The following is a 13,890-nucleotide window of genomic DNA, read 5'->3' as shown; positions in this document are numbered from 1 at the left end:
CCCCCTCCACTTCAAGGTTTTCATCCCTTAAAGTTCCGATCAACAAACACACTTACTCGCTGCAACTCAAAAGAACACCTCACACGCAAGTTAGTTGACAACTAACCAATAATCTACTAACTCAACACAATGCTAATCAAACAACCTAGCAATGCTAACCAGCAACCTAACAATTCTAGATTCCACTATCTCAGATTCTAGATTCCGCTACTTCAATCCTAATTCCTAAAACCACAAATCCTATCGATGGATGTGACCGGTTTCCCTAATGCCTTTTGTGACTCATTGTGACTCGATAAAATATTCAAAACCGATTAAATCATGAGTTCCAGAAGCATGAACGAAACCATGCTCTGATACCACTTCTGTAACACCCCGGACCGTCCTACACATATGGTCGATCAACCGGCCAACAATCAAACAAGAACATGACCGATCGACCGTCCAACACCCAGGGTTGGAGATGAATGAGTGATATCACTCAAATTACCCTAAGGAGTGAATTACTCTATCAAATAAGAGGTTCGAATGTAGTACTTAGGGATCGAATCCACAGAGACTCTAGGATTACACAATAGATTGTGGTTTTGGAATAAATCTAGATTAAATGGTTTATAAGTTTTAAAGCAGTTAATGGAGTGGTGAGCAAGTGTATTGTTCGATTGATTTGTGTTGGGGTTGTTAACAATTAGGAGAAATAGTTAGATTCAGGTATATTATCAGGTATGATAAGTAAAACTTAATTTTGGTTTTTAGGGGTTTATTGATGTTAATCATTCTTGAATTCAAACTTTAGATATAATCAATTTGATTATTGAATCTGGATCTCGGATTTCAACCCTCGTATGTTAATCATGAGAAAGTGTCAATCGATATTTCTTAATGAATATCGATCGATACACCTTTCAAAATATCGATCGACAAGGCTATCGCTGCGTCGATCGATACTTCTTCCAGAAAGATTTACGGATAGGTTTGATCTAAATTCTCTAACTCACTAGACCAACTCTCGTCTGTATCTAGCCAGTTAGATCATACTAGTTATTTTCAGGTATTGAGTCAAGCAATGGCTTGATCCCAATTAATCCTAAGTTCTAAATTTAAAGGGTGATCAATCCTAAACTTAACTTTATGCATAACTAGATGAAAGAATTATATTTCTAAACACCCTAACAATTGTTGTTGTCAGTAATACATTTATCAACCTATTGAGAAACCTAAATCTAACAAAGAGGATTACTTAGATATATTCATGGAACACATAGTTATGATGGTCTAAATAATAAATTAAAATGAGTAAATTGAGTAAGCAACAAAATGATTAAAATCAAAAGAGTTTAAGATCTTCTTTGTTTTGCAGTGTTGATCTATCTCTCCAATTCTAAGTTCTCCCCTTTCAATGGTGGCTTCATGCTTCCTCCAAACTAGGTCTAAAAAGGTCTCTAGGCAAGTCTGCCTCTAAAATGATACAAAACCCTAGTAAATAACCTAACAGGCGGCCAGGGAAATGTAATTATTGAAACTTTTGTGAAACTATAATTCTTCTAATTTGTCATTAACTCTCGGGTGGCTTTCCTGTCGATCGATATGAAGAGCTCATCATTGATCGATATTCCTCACAGAACATGACTGGCATGGATGGATTGATATGGACAGAGCTTCCGCGTCACAATCGTAGAGAATCGCCGATTGGACGGAACTGGCCTTCTCGGTGAGAATCGACTACACTCTAAGTCGACACTTTGCTTCTCTCTCTCTTTCTTTATGGCCACGTTGACTTGATTCCCATCTGAGCTAATCTTCATTTGGTTGACTTTCCGTTGGACAGAACCTTCCCAAGGCGATGACTCAAAATCAGTAGAGAACTGATCTTGAAAACTCTCTAAAACTCTCGAAATAGCTCAGAACCTCTTACTTTCTTTTTCTACTTCTTTCTCTCTCTCTAACCCACTTTTTTAACTTGATTTTGAAAGGTCTGGATGAATGAAATGAGAAGGGGTCGTGGTCTTTATATATGATACAGCAGCAAATCAGATTGAAGTTGGTGGCAGCCCGTGTGTCGGCTAGCATGGCTCTGGTTGCATGCGTCGCGGCACCTCGTGCTCCACATGACAGTCAGCATGGACCAAACTCATGCAATGTGACACCTCTTCTCCTGCCTGGACGACCAGATGTCGATCAGCATTGATGGAATGCATGCGTCGCGACACACCGCTCCCTGCGTGTCGATCAGCATGCTTCGGTTGCAGGTATCGCGACACTTCGAGCTTCAACATGTCATGTTGCATGTTCCTGCTTCATGCACGGCGACACCTCGAGCTTCTCTTGACACTCAGCTGGTTAGACAGTTGCCACCCGAGCCTCCGGCTTCCTCGAAGAATTCCATAATACCGAAATAATGGTTTTTGCCCGATTTCGGGTTTTCCCCGTCGTGCTTCGATCCCGTCGTGCTTGCTTCCCGTCCTGCTTAATTCCCGTCCTGCTTCCAACTTATTATGTCCGCAGAATAATATTTTACTGATACGAACATTTTCCGAGAAAACTTCGTGATGAAGAAACGTCGGTCTTCAAAAACGTCGAGCTTCTAAACCGTCGTGCTTCCAAAAATGTTATGCTTCCAAAACTTTCGTCTGATCAATCTAAGACATCTTCTAACATGGTCGAGCAGCTTATTCGACTCATAGTTCCCTCGCAAACAATTCATTGACCACCTCGTTCTTCGAAATTTGCCGATCGATCCTTACCGCCCGCGGTTCGACCACCAAGTTGATGTTCGACCAGTCTTCTCTTTTCTTCGAATCATGTCAAGTTTTATGTGATCAAAACTCAACATTCCTCCTGATACTTAGACTCCCAAATGCTCGGCTCCACATTCATTTTTTTTTTTTTTTTTTTTTTTTTTTTTTTTTTTTTTTTTTTTAATCCCGAAGGGCGGGTTATCACACCGTCTCTCTCTCTCTCTCTCTCTCTCTGTTTCTGTTCCCGTCGACTCTATCTCTTTGTTGTTTCTGTGTTGGAAAAAAAATAGAAGAAACCTAAGCCCCAATTTGATTTGGCAATCACTATTTTCTAAACGCGATTTTTTTTTCATTAATCACGATTTGGGAATTCAATTACTGAGGGGTATTTTAAAAGTTTGGAGGGATATACGAAGAAAAATATAAGTTTGGGTGGGTACGTAAAGAGCTTAATAGTTTGGGGGTAATAAGTAGAGTATATGTGTCTAGGGGGAATAGGCAGCCAACCCATGTAAATATGAGCTCAACTTCACAGATTTATTCTACTCCATGTAAATGATATAAGTTTTAAAACACAACAAGGAAATATAAATGATCTTGAACAAATATATGTTCTATAGTATAACTATATAAATTTTTTAAAAAATATTTTGTATGCAAATTCTAGAAATTAAATAAGATATATTTTGAAGGGATTATATTTGATTATTTATGATTATGAATTTATTATACCAAACTTAATATTATATTACTATGTAATAATAAGTAATAACAAAGTAAAATGAATAAAACAAATCTTTATATATTGATAATGTCAAATAAAAAAAATTAAAATTAAAATTATAAAATTATATTATATATAATATTAAAATGTAAATCATATATTTAAAATCTTTACGAGTATATTAAAATTATTCATTTATAAATGTATTTTTATGTGCACGGACGCGTTGATCAAGCATTAGTTTTACTTTAAAATAAAATAATTGGAGACCGTCTTCTTGATATTTCCCAAGTAGTCCCAAAGGTTTTCAAATTGAACCCGTGAGTTGTTTTGTCTGTCTATACAAAAGTTGATTGATATGAAAGTAATTTAAATCAATACATGAATATTTTATAATTCTTTGATGATAATGATATTACCTTTGACATTGGTTCGATCACGCAATTATTTAAGAATCTTTTTTTACCTCAATTATTTAAGTATCTTACTTTAAATGTTCTTCATCAAGATTTTCGGCAATTATTGATTCGAACCTGCCACTCACCACCTACTTCATATAGATCATCCAGAAATCCATGCCCATATTGTTTGTTAATAAAATTGGGGGTGGGGGGTTAGATTAAAAAAAGCATAAAACAACAATAACCAAAACAATCAATTGTTTTTTGGGAAATTTGTTTTTTTAGAGCAAGAAAATGATAACTATATTCCTTTAAACTAATCTCATATATTTTATATCCTATTAGGCTAATTATTTTCAAAATGACAATAATGCCTTTAAAATTGTAATTTTTAAATATAATAAATAATGGATTCAATCAAGCGGGATCGATCGATCCGAAATTACAAGGTCGAACGGATCGATCAATCTTGATCATTATGCAGAACAAAAAAAACGCGGAGCATATACTGATCGACCTGGTCCATTTCACTCAATTGGCAAAGATCGATTTCATATGGATCAACCGATCTCAAATTATAGACTGATCGATCCGTGGAAGCATAGATATGAATCATGGTAGAAATAATGTGAATTTTTTGTGAAATTTTGTGAACAATCAATGGAATATAAAAGACGGCGTGAGAAGAAGGTTGCCACTTTTTTTTTCTTTTTTTTTTAAAAATCGATTTTTTCAAAATATAAAAGTGAATATTCCCAAATATTTTGTTTCCATATTTTTAGAAACTGATTTCTTATCCGTAGAATACAACTAATATGTAGAAATCGGTTTCTACAGGTTTTTAAAATTATAGTAATGTGTAAATTTTGATTTCTGCGTGTTTTAGATTTACAGTAAATCTGTAGAAGTTGGTTTCTATGTGTTTTAGATTTATATTAATTTGTAGATTTTGATTTCTATAGATTTTAGATCGGTAGGTTAAGCGCGGAATGTGTATTCTAAATATTTTTAGAATACTTTTATTTACGTAGATCACGTATTCTAAACATTGTAGATTCAATAAAAAGTGGATTTCATTTTCTACTTCGTATAATGTCATTTCTACTTTATTTAGAATATAATCTGAAAATTATGATTTAAACATTTTTAGAACTGAAAAAAATAACACTAAGTCCATATATGTATTTTATCAATAGTTACTATTTTTTCAATTTTTTTTGTTTGTAAAACTATTTATTAAATTTATTTTCAAAAATATTAAAAAATATTATAGGCAAAAATGACAAAAAAAATAGATATTAGTCTAAAATGACATAGTTATCATTTTTTGGCTCTAAAAAACAATTTTCCCCTGTTTTTTTGATGATTAAATTGTCTTGCGAATATTTCAACTAAAACCCTGGAGTTTTTAATGCCTTCTTCAATTCTCTACCTGTCATCATACATAGGACTTTACGAGAATCTCCTTTTGTAAAGCCTCAATCATTTTCTCTTTACTAAATTTCAACTTCAACCTAAAATAAACGTGTAGAAATTACTTTAGGAGTATTTTATATTAGTAACTAACTCAATAGGTGCCCTGATGTGGCTATCTATATAAATGTAAAGCCTCCCGAAGACCCAAAACCAGATCACAGCAAAAATGGATAGTCACAAAAGGAGTTTGGGTTTCATATCTCTCGCTTTTCTCTTCATCACTTGCTCTTCTGCTGAGTTCCTCATTCAACAGGTCACAGAAGGCAAAGGAACAGAGAACAACAGTTATTACAATGTCGAGGCGAATCTTGGTAAGCTTGTTGTTAGAGTAGAAGAGATCATGCTTCTTTTTTTTTGGATTTTCTTAGTAAAAGACTGAAACTCGTTTCTTGATTTTCTTGGAAACTTCCTTTGTTCACAGGAGAGACAAGAGCGTTTAGAGAGGAGCGACCATCAAGTAAGATAGTGACAATAGCAGGCTACTCGGTGATTAAAGGGAGATTCGAACCCTACGAATCCTCTGTTTTCGAAGCAGCTGGTTACAGATGGTAAAAAAATATTACATTTCATTTTTACTAATTTAACTCATTTATTAATTATTATTTTGGCAAAAAAAACAGGAGATTGGTTTTGTACGTGATTGGTAATAAAAACGACGGTGGAGCTGGCCATATATCACTTTACGTGAGGATGGAAGAGACCGAGTCTCTTCCCTATGGTTGGGAAGTCAATGTTGATCTCAAACTCTTTGTCCACAATCCAAAGACCCATAAGTACTTGACTGTCACAGGTATATTTTCATCATTCATTTCTCAAAACTTATACAATGTGCTATGGACATTGCTAGATCCATTCCATTTTTCACATTCTGCTAGCTATATTTTCATCATTCATCTTCCACGACTTATAAATGAGCTATGGATAATACTAGATCCATATAATGCCGGCCTGACATTTTAAAAAATTTCATAATGCCCTACGCGCAACTACAAATTTATGCTTTTATTCTTTATATAAATTTTTGTAGTGCCCTATACACAACTAAAATTGTTGTATAAAATTGGAATACTCTAAGCGGCCAGTTCTTTTGCTTATGTTCTGGAACGGGCACTCATCCATTACACTTTTCATATTTTGATAGCTACATCTATTTGGAGGCTATAGAAGTTTGTAGAGATTAGTCTAAAAACCGAGTTGATAGTGATTGATATTTTTTTCCCCCTAATTATGGATCGCAGATGGAACCGTGAAGCGATACAACGCTGCAAAAAAGGAGTGGGGATTCGGAAAATTGATCTCTCTTTCAATATTCGAGAACACGAACAATGGCTACATTGTGCAAGACACTTGTTCTTTTGGTGCTGAGATCCTCATTGTTAAACCAGCTGAGATACAAGAGAAAGTCACATTCATATCAAACCCTCCACACAATGTTTTCACTTGGAAGATACTTCGTTTCTCCAGCTTGGAAGATAAATTTTACTATTCTGCCGATTTTCTCGTTGGAGACCGATACTGGTTAGTACTTGATCTCAAAGCATTGCTACTGTCATTTAAATTCATGGAGTGGCCAAGTGTAATAATTAACGTTCTTTTGGTTAATGAATAATCAGGAGATTAGGCTTTAACCCGAAAGGGGATGGAGATGGACGACCACATGCACTTCCACTCTTCTTATTTGCTCAAGGCTTTAAGGAAAACGCAGTTGCTACGAACACTTGGGGAGCAGTTAACTTGCGGTTAAAGAATCAGCGAAACTCCAACCACAGACAATTATATTGTAAGAAAACTGACCAAAAGAAAAAAAAAACAGTGACTGAAATTAATAACTGATATAAAATGTTTTTTTTTGGGGGGGGATGTATGCAGCTGCAGCTTGGTACCCTATTCGAAGCGATTATGGTGTAGGAGTGAACAACATCATATTGCTATCAGATTTAAAGGATCCGTCGAAAGGGTATTTGGTGAATGATGCCATTATCTTTGAAGCTGAAATGGTTAAGGTCTCTGTGACCAACATCGTCTCCGTTTAGTAAACTCTACTTGTTTGTCATATGGGTCAAACAACCTTATAAATAAAGAGACGCTTAATGAGGTTGTAATAAGATGAAGTTGTCGATGCTTGTGATGTAATCGTCATTTATGTTCATCGAGTGTGTGTTTTCTGGTTTGTTATTAATGAAATGAAACTTTCATGGCTTTAAGTGTTTTTTTTTTTTTCTCAAAAGATGTTGGGATAATTTTATAGTAATATGGATACAGTCAACCATTTCTAGAAGATTAATATGTTTTTAATTTGGTTTACATAGCAAGTCATTAGGCTATTTACCATGCCATATTTTGGATTCAAACTTAAAAATATTAATGAGATTACGAAAATAAAACTAGCATTTCTAACGAACTTGCTCATTACAAAAATAAGTACTAACTAAATCGTTATACTTATATGCTTTTTCTTTTTATTATTGATGGAACGTTTCTACATTTTGAATCAACTAAGGGAGAAAAAGAACATTACGGTAGAAAGATGAAAACATAACAAAAACTTAAATGCAGTCATTGCAATGTTTTATATAATCCTAATTAAGAAGCAAAATTTGCAAAGATCAAAGAGACAAGGAGAGACACCACAGCTGCCGCCACACTCGAAAGAGAAGCCGCGTGGCTAGGAGATGGACCGGGGACTCCGGCTGCAGGAATCATAGTAGTCGACGAAGGAGAAGAGGAGGAAGAAATCGGTGGATCAGAGAGTGGCGTGAAGGAGACGGGATGAATGACGTTGAGGTCAAGTTTCTGACCAGCCATACAATGACCGGGAACGCCGCAGAAGAAGAAATGGTGGCCGTGGTTGGTGAGGGTAACTGAGTCGTTACCGGTGGTGAAGGTGGAGATTGGGTTTGAGTTGTTGCAGCTTCTATACATTGCATGCGTCACTCTCATCACGTTATGGAATTTTGGGTTGTACTCAAACACTGTCATATACAAATTACTTTACAGATCAGTTATAAACTTAATCATTCAAACTTTGAACAAATGTGAAAAAAAAGAAGAAGTTAATAGTGCTGGAATAGGACCCACTTTCCGACATAAGTAAAAAGAACAACTACAAGTAGAATCCAGATCTGCTCATCTTAATGTATAATTAATGTGGTCAGAATGTTGTGGAACTCACAGACGGTATCACCAATGTGGAAAGTTTTGGTTGAGGCCCATAGCTTATAGTCTACGTTGGCTATGGTTGTCCAGCCTGCTGAGTCGCCGACTTTGTACACTGCCGCTTTACTCAGCCCTAACATCACCACCATACATGCCAAAGCCACCACTATCCTCGCCGCCATTCTCTCACTCTTCTTCTTCTTCGATATCTGGTCGAGATCCCCACAAGGGTATGTGTATATAAATACATAAATGAAACTAAGTGGTGTGTATATGTATAAAGAGGCCACTTTATTACTTTGGTTAGTTGGCTAATTTGGAGAAAGGAGTGTCTAAAAAGCATAATACCGACAAAGATTGCTTACTTGTTTATCTTTTATTGGTGTTGGACTTGATTTCTTATACTGACTTGAAATATCCGAAAACTATATCACATAAATATATTATTTTTGCGCCAACTATTTTTACGTAGTCGTACATAGTAAAGTCAATGCACCCATTACCAGATGATTCGAAATTGGAAAAAATATGAGTCTTTATATAAATTAAAGATCATGAACAAACAAAGATTTTGATCATCTGAAGAGTTCGGTATTAACTTGGCTAAAATTTTAAATTTATACCAGAATTGTTATATATGAATGATTTAGAAGAACCATCTTTCAGAAGTGTTATTAGGAACCTCACGCCAACTATAAGTTGGGTTCTGATTTTATGTGTAAAGACTACAATAAACTCACTTATTGGTAATTTATGATTGATTTTTTTTTTTTTAGAAAAAAAGTGTTAAGCCTCTTGACAAAACAAATTAGATAATTAAATAAAACACACACACACAATGACACAAACTTAACCATACAATACATTTCTTGTATAATTTAAGTGTTCACATGGTTTAAAGTTTGGAAAGCTTGTAAGGAAAGAATGCTCAGTTGGTTGGTACGTTAATTTTGAATCACCTTATAATATTTCTACTTGGCATTTACTCTTCCTCCTACAATCTTGGTAACCAGATTTATTTACTTATTTAAATTATATTTTCATGCTAAAATCATTTTCTTTATCTGTTTCTATAGCACAATCTCTAGCAATTCAATCACTGCAGTATTCAGCAGATATCAAAAAGAAATCTGTACCAGACACACAACCCATGTGATGCCCCCTTTCATGATAATATACTATGCCCATAACAAACCCAATTTCGACCATTAATATAGCCTACATCTATTTGTAGAAATTCAACAATACAACTTTGGACTTTGGAATATACAATGTCACTCTCTTTAAGAAAAAAAAAAAAAAACAGAACAGGACACATGTTGGATGAAACATTAAGTACTTTACCTATACACAAACTCAGTTTGAAGCATTAAGCAGAGTGTACAAAAACTGTATATTTCTTACAACTATTTGGTGTTTCTCTCGCTTCTAGTTTGGTTTAGAGCCGTGTTGAAGGGTCAAATCCGTTAGATTTACCGTTACTCTTCTTACCATTTACATGACCACTCGCGAACACTTGATCATCGTGGTGATCATCCATGAACCTAGCCCAGAACCAGTGCTTCTTCCACACTCTCTCAGTCATCTCCTCGATAGGAATGTTCTTGGTCTCAGGAAGGAGGAACATCACAAAGAAAGACATCACCAAGACCCAAGAAGAAAAGAAGATGAATATCCCGAACTTGAAATGACACAACATCGAGAGGAAAGCCTGAGCGATGATGAAAGTGAAGAGGAGGTTGACGCAGACCGTCACACTCTGTCCAGCAGAACGTGTCTCTAGAGGGAAAGTCTCACTAGGGATTAGCCACCCGAGCGGTCCCCAAGACCAGGCGAAAGCAGCTACGTAGGTGCAGATCATCACCACGACTAGAATCGCAAACCCTTTGGAGAGGTTTTGTGAGTGGTCTGTGACTTTGATGCCGAGTATAATGGCGATAACGACTTGAGAGAAGAACATTTGGACACCAGCTTCAAGGAGAAGAACACGACGACCGACTTTGTCAACAGAGTAGATTGAGACTACCGTGGAGAGCACGTTGACTGCACCAGTGACCACTGCAGAGTAGAGAGCAGCGTCATTGCCAAAACCTAAAGTGCTGAAGAGAACAGGAGCGTAGAACATGATGGCGTTGATTCCAGTGCATTGTTGGAAGATCTGCAGTGTTTGCGTAATTATCACGCAACAATGGGTTAGCATAAACTAACAGCAGAACTAGCCTTACAAAATTAAACTTAAAATTTCAGCTCGTTTAATTCGGAAAGCTTTTGAAAATACTTTTTTTGTTAGTTCGAATTTTAAGAAAATATATATATCCAAAAATTAACCAAAATAATATAACCAAATTAACTAAACTAACCGAATTTAATTGAAAATAACCAAATTTAACCAAAAATATTTGAATTTTTTTAAAAAAATACTAAACTGAAATTATCACAAAACTGAGTCGAAAGTTTACTTCCGTGGGATTGTAACCGAAGCGAAAATACTCGACGTGAATTAAATCGATTAAACCGAAACTGCAGGGCTACACAAAGCAAAATACTGACCTGCAAAGCCACGGCAATGACAAGCTGAGGCCTATTCCTACGTTGAAGAAGGTTTCTAAAAGGGTGTTTGACTTCTTTAGCAAGGCGGCTAGCTTCAAGAAGGTCAGCAAACTCTGGCTCGACATTATCAGTACCCCGAATGCGACGAAGAACGGCTTTTCCTTCATCAAGACGACCTCTTTCGACGAGACTGTTCGGTGTTTCCGTCACCAACAAAGCTCCCACCGTCAGTAGAAGCGCCGGGACTCCGGCCAAACCTAAGGATAGTCTCCATCCCCATCCTCCCTTGATCCTGCAAAAAAATAAAACATTTATTTAGTGGGTCCGTATTTAACTCCAGTATGGGCCTAAGTAGATATATAATTAAAGCCCATTAATTCGGCTCAAGTGACAGATGCATTAAAAGTCAACGTAGAGGATAAAAATATTAGGACATGCCGTGAAAAATGAGATACGACTAGATTCCGTGTACTATACTACCTCCGTTCCCGAAAGTAAGATGTTTTAGATTTTTTTCTTGTTTCATAAAGATAGATTTTTTATATTGTTAAGGTACTTTTTTATATTTTCGAAAAACATTAATTGAAAATATTTGAATTGATTAAATTTCATTGGTGGAAAGTTATTGGAAAGTGTATAATAAAGTAAAAAAATAAATTAAATTATAAACATTTATTAAATTCTTAATAAGCGTGCATACTCTATAAAATCTAATGGAACATAGCGAGAGTATAAGATAAGACGTAGTCACGTAGGATGTGGATAGTATTTGCCGAAATCACGGAAGACTTAAATGTCTACTATAAAAAAAGGGTTAAAATGCTTTTGTGATGGTAGTTGAATATGAACAACCAAAAGTTTGACAACAAGTATAAAGAAAACTTTGGAATAGTTTAGAAAGTATATGTTAAATATTTATCACCATCTATTTATTTGAAATTTTATTAATTTAAGCTTATTTCACACATTTTAGTCTTACTTTATCATAAAAAATAAAAAAATAAGAAGAGGATATATAAGGATAGAGATATCTTAAATAGACTTAAAACGTTAAAATGCTTTTCTGATAGTAGTTGAATATTGACAACCAAAAGTTTGACAAGAAGATAAATAAAACTTTGGAATAATTTAGAAAGTATATGTAAAATCATTATCACCATATATTGATTTTTTTAAATTAATTTTAAGCTTATTTTCACACATTTTAGTCTTACTTTATCATAAAAAATAAAATAAAAATAAGAAGAGGACTTAAATTCCCATTTTATTAACTAAATTTTAAAAGAATCAGTTAAAAAAAATAAGAAGAGGATATAAGGATAGAGATATTTACTTGGCGGTACCATAGTTGACAAGATTAGCGAAGAGGATTCCAATAGTGACGTTAAGTTGAAACAGAATATTAAGACCACCACGGATCTTAGTAGGTGCAATCTCCGACAAGAACAAAGGCACAGCTTGATTAGCGAACCCAACTCCACAACCAAGTAATATCCTTCCTGCAATGAGCATAGCTAGGTCTTGAGCCGCGGCGTTGAGAACCACACCGATGATGAAGAACACGCCGGCTATAAGCATGGTTGGTCTTCGTCCTAACGTTCTCGTCGTGTATGAAGCGAAGAACGTTGCGGTTAGACCGGCTAAGTATAGAGATGATGTGAAGAGTTGTAGTCCTTGGTTGTCGTACTTGCAGTAGTTGCTGTTTTTGTCGGCTCCGGCTTCTACTTTCCGGTGAACCACCGGAAAAAACTTCTTCAGAAAGTCCGGCATCGATGTCACTCCGCCTACATAACCAGATGGATGATGGAAAATAATTAATTATTCGTTGTTTTTTTGACGAAATTAATTATTCGCAGTTGCAATTATTTACCGTTTAATCTCATTTAGATATTGTAAGATAGTCATGAATCATGATGTTATGCATGAATTGTAGAGGACAAAATTATAATTAGTTATTCTAAAAAAAAAAAACTAACACCTATGACACTAGTGTTGTCATTATATTACTATTTAAAGTTAAACAAGGACGATCTAGATCTAGGGGTCACTAGTTGCTAAACTTTTGCAAGCTATGATTTCACTAATTAATTAACATTAATGGAACTAGCTGTAGTGAGACTTATTTTGATAAATTACTTTCTACAAGTTCTCTATATTTTAGTTGAAATCTTCCTCCCAAAGAAAAAAGTTAAATATGGTAGGTGAGAACATAACCAAAGTCCTATTAAGAATCATTACTGGAGATTTTTTTTTTTTTTTTCTAAAACAAATATACATACTTGAGAAATCTTGCACTAACAAAAACTTAGGTATCCTATTATAATCAAATTTTCTACTTCATTCCATTAGAAACTAGCAATGGATTCATACCGGAGACACCAACGTCGTAGCCGAACATGAGACCGCCGGTAGCAGCCATGATGCAAGAGATGATAACTATTGGAGTTATCTTTGCCTCAAACTCCACTCCGTTTGCCGTCGCCGTCGCGAATCCTCCTCCGGCCATACTTAAGGTCTCTTCAGATACTAAATTGTAAAAGTAATTTTCTATAACGAGTTAAAAGGGAACACTTAATTAAAGAGACCATTGGGTGTTTAGTTCTTTATATAGAAGAAGAGGCAGTGAAGCACAAAGAGAAACCGTCTGCAGCCAATTGGATGCACACACGTCTCTTTGAATGTTCACATGCTCCTGAGTCATCAAGTCATTGGTCAACAAACGTTACTTCTGCTTTATGTGGCGCCTTAGTTGAATATATAATATGCATACCGCACAAGTCATAAGTCTTCTCTTTCTTGTTATTATATTATCCTTGAATATTATATTTTTTGTTCTGTTATACTG

The 13,890-nt window shown here is 35.2% G+C and overlaps 3 protein-coding genes across 3 annotated transcripts; 1 reads left to right on the top strand and 2 right to left on the bottom strand.

Annotated features, from left to right (window-relative positions):
- Positions 1-5,444: 5,444 nt before the first annotated feature.
- Positions 5,445-7,543, top strand: LOC106312840. Its single transcript, XM_013750511.1, has 6 exons — positions 5,445-5,650; positions 5,761-5,887; positions 5,960-6,129; positions 6,578-6,857; positions 6,953-7,119; positions 7,209-7,543. The coding sequence occupies exons 1-6, from the start codon at positions 5,506-5,508 to the stop codon at positions 7,370-7,372; spliced, it is 1,053 nt and encodes a 350-aa protein (XP_013605965.1). The 5' UTR covers positions 5,445-5,505; the 3' UTR covers positions 7,373-7,543.
- A 218-nt stretch (positions 7,544-7,761) lies between these two features.
- On the bottom strand, positions 7,762-8,751 carry LOC106319034 (mavicyanin). Its single transcript, XM_013757240.1, has 2 exons — positions 8,512-8,751; positions 7,762-8,311 (listed from the first exon to the last, which is right to left on the bottom strand). The coding sequence occupies exons 1-2, from the start codon at positions 8,675-8,677 to the stop codon at positions 7,923-7,925; spliced, it is 555 nt and encodes a 184-aa protein (XP_013612694.1). The 5' UTR covers positions 8,678-8,751; the 3' UTR covers positions 7,762-7,922.
- Positions 8,752-9,671: 920 nt separating this feature from the next.
- LOC106319033 (sugar transport protein 13) lies at positions 9,672-13,694 on the bottom strand. The gene is made up of 4 exons (XM_013757239.1): positions 13,416-13,694; positions 12,379-12,829; positions 11,046-11,337; positions 9,672-10,653 (listed from the first exon to the last, which is right to left on the bottom strand). The coding sequence occupies exons 1-4, from the start codon at positions 13,549-13,551 to the stop codon at positions 9,934-9,936; spliced, it is 1,599 nt and encodes a 532-aa protein (XP_013612693.1). The 5' UTR covers positions 13,552-13,694; the 3' UTR covers positions 9,672-9,933.
- Between the last annotated feature and the right edge of the window lie 196 nt (positions 13,695-13,890).

This window comes from Brassica oleracea, chromosome C9 (genome assembly GCF_000695525.1).
Source record: "Brassica oleracea var. oleracea cultivar TO1000 chromosome C9, BOL, whole genome shotgun sequence".
Taxonomy (NCBI): Eukaryota; Viridiplantae; Streptophyta; class Magnoliopsida; order Brassicales; family Brassicaceae; genus Brassica; species Brassica oleracea.
This window is presented reverse-complemented; position numbering and strand designations above follow the sequence as displayed.

Bases quoted from the DNA above. Each gene is read 5' to 3' on its own strand.
- LOC106312840 (XM_013750511.1), top strand. From the start codon at position 5,506: ATGGATAGTCACAAAAGGAGTTTGGGTTTCATATCTCTCGCTTTTCTC. The intron at 5,888-5,959 runs GTAAAAAAATAT...CAAAAAAAACAG, and splicing joins GAAGCAGCTGGTTACAGATG to GAGATTGGTTTTGTACGTGA. The intron at 6,130-6,577 runs GTATATTTTCAT...TATGGATCGCAG, and splicing joins TAAGTACTTGACTGTCACAG to ATGGAACCGTGAAGCGATAC.
- LOC106319034 (XM_013757240.1), bottom strand. From the start codon at position 8,677: ATGGCGGCGAGGATAGTGGTGGCTTTGGCATGTATGGTGGTGATGTTA. The intron at 8,312-8,511 runs GTGAGTTCCACA...TGTATATGACAG, and splicing joins CCACATTGGTGATACCGTCT to TGTTTGAGTACAACCCAAAA.
- LOC106319033 (XM_013757239.1), bottom strand. From the start codon at position 13,551: ATGGCCGGAGGAGGATTCGCGACGGCGACGGCAAACGGAGTGGAGTTT. The intron at 12,830-13,415 runs GTATGAATCCAT...CTGGTTATGTAG, and splicing joins CTACGACGTTGGTGTCTCCG to GCGGAGTGACATCGATGCCG. The intron at 11,338-12,378 runs GTAAATATCTCT...ATTTTTTTGCAG, and splicing joins GTCAACTATGGTACCGCCAA to GATCAAGGGAGGATGGGGAT.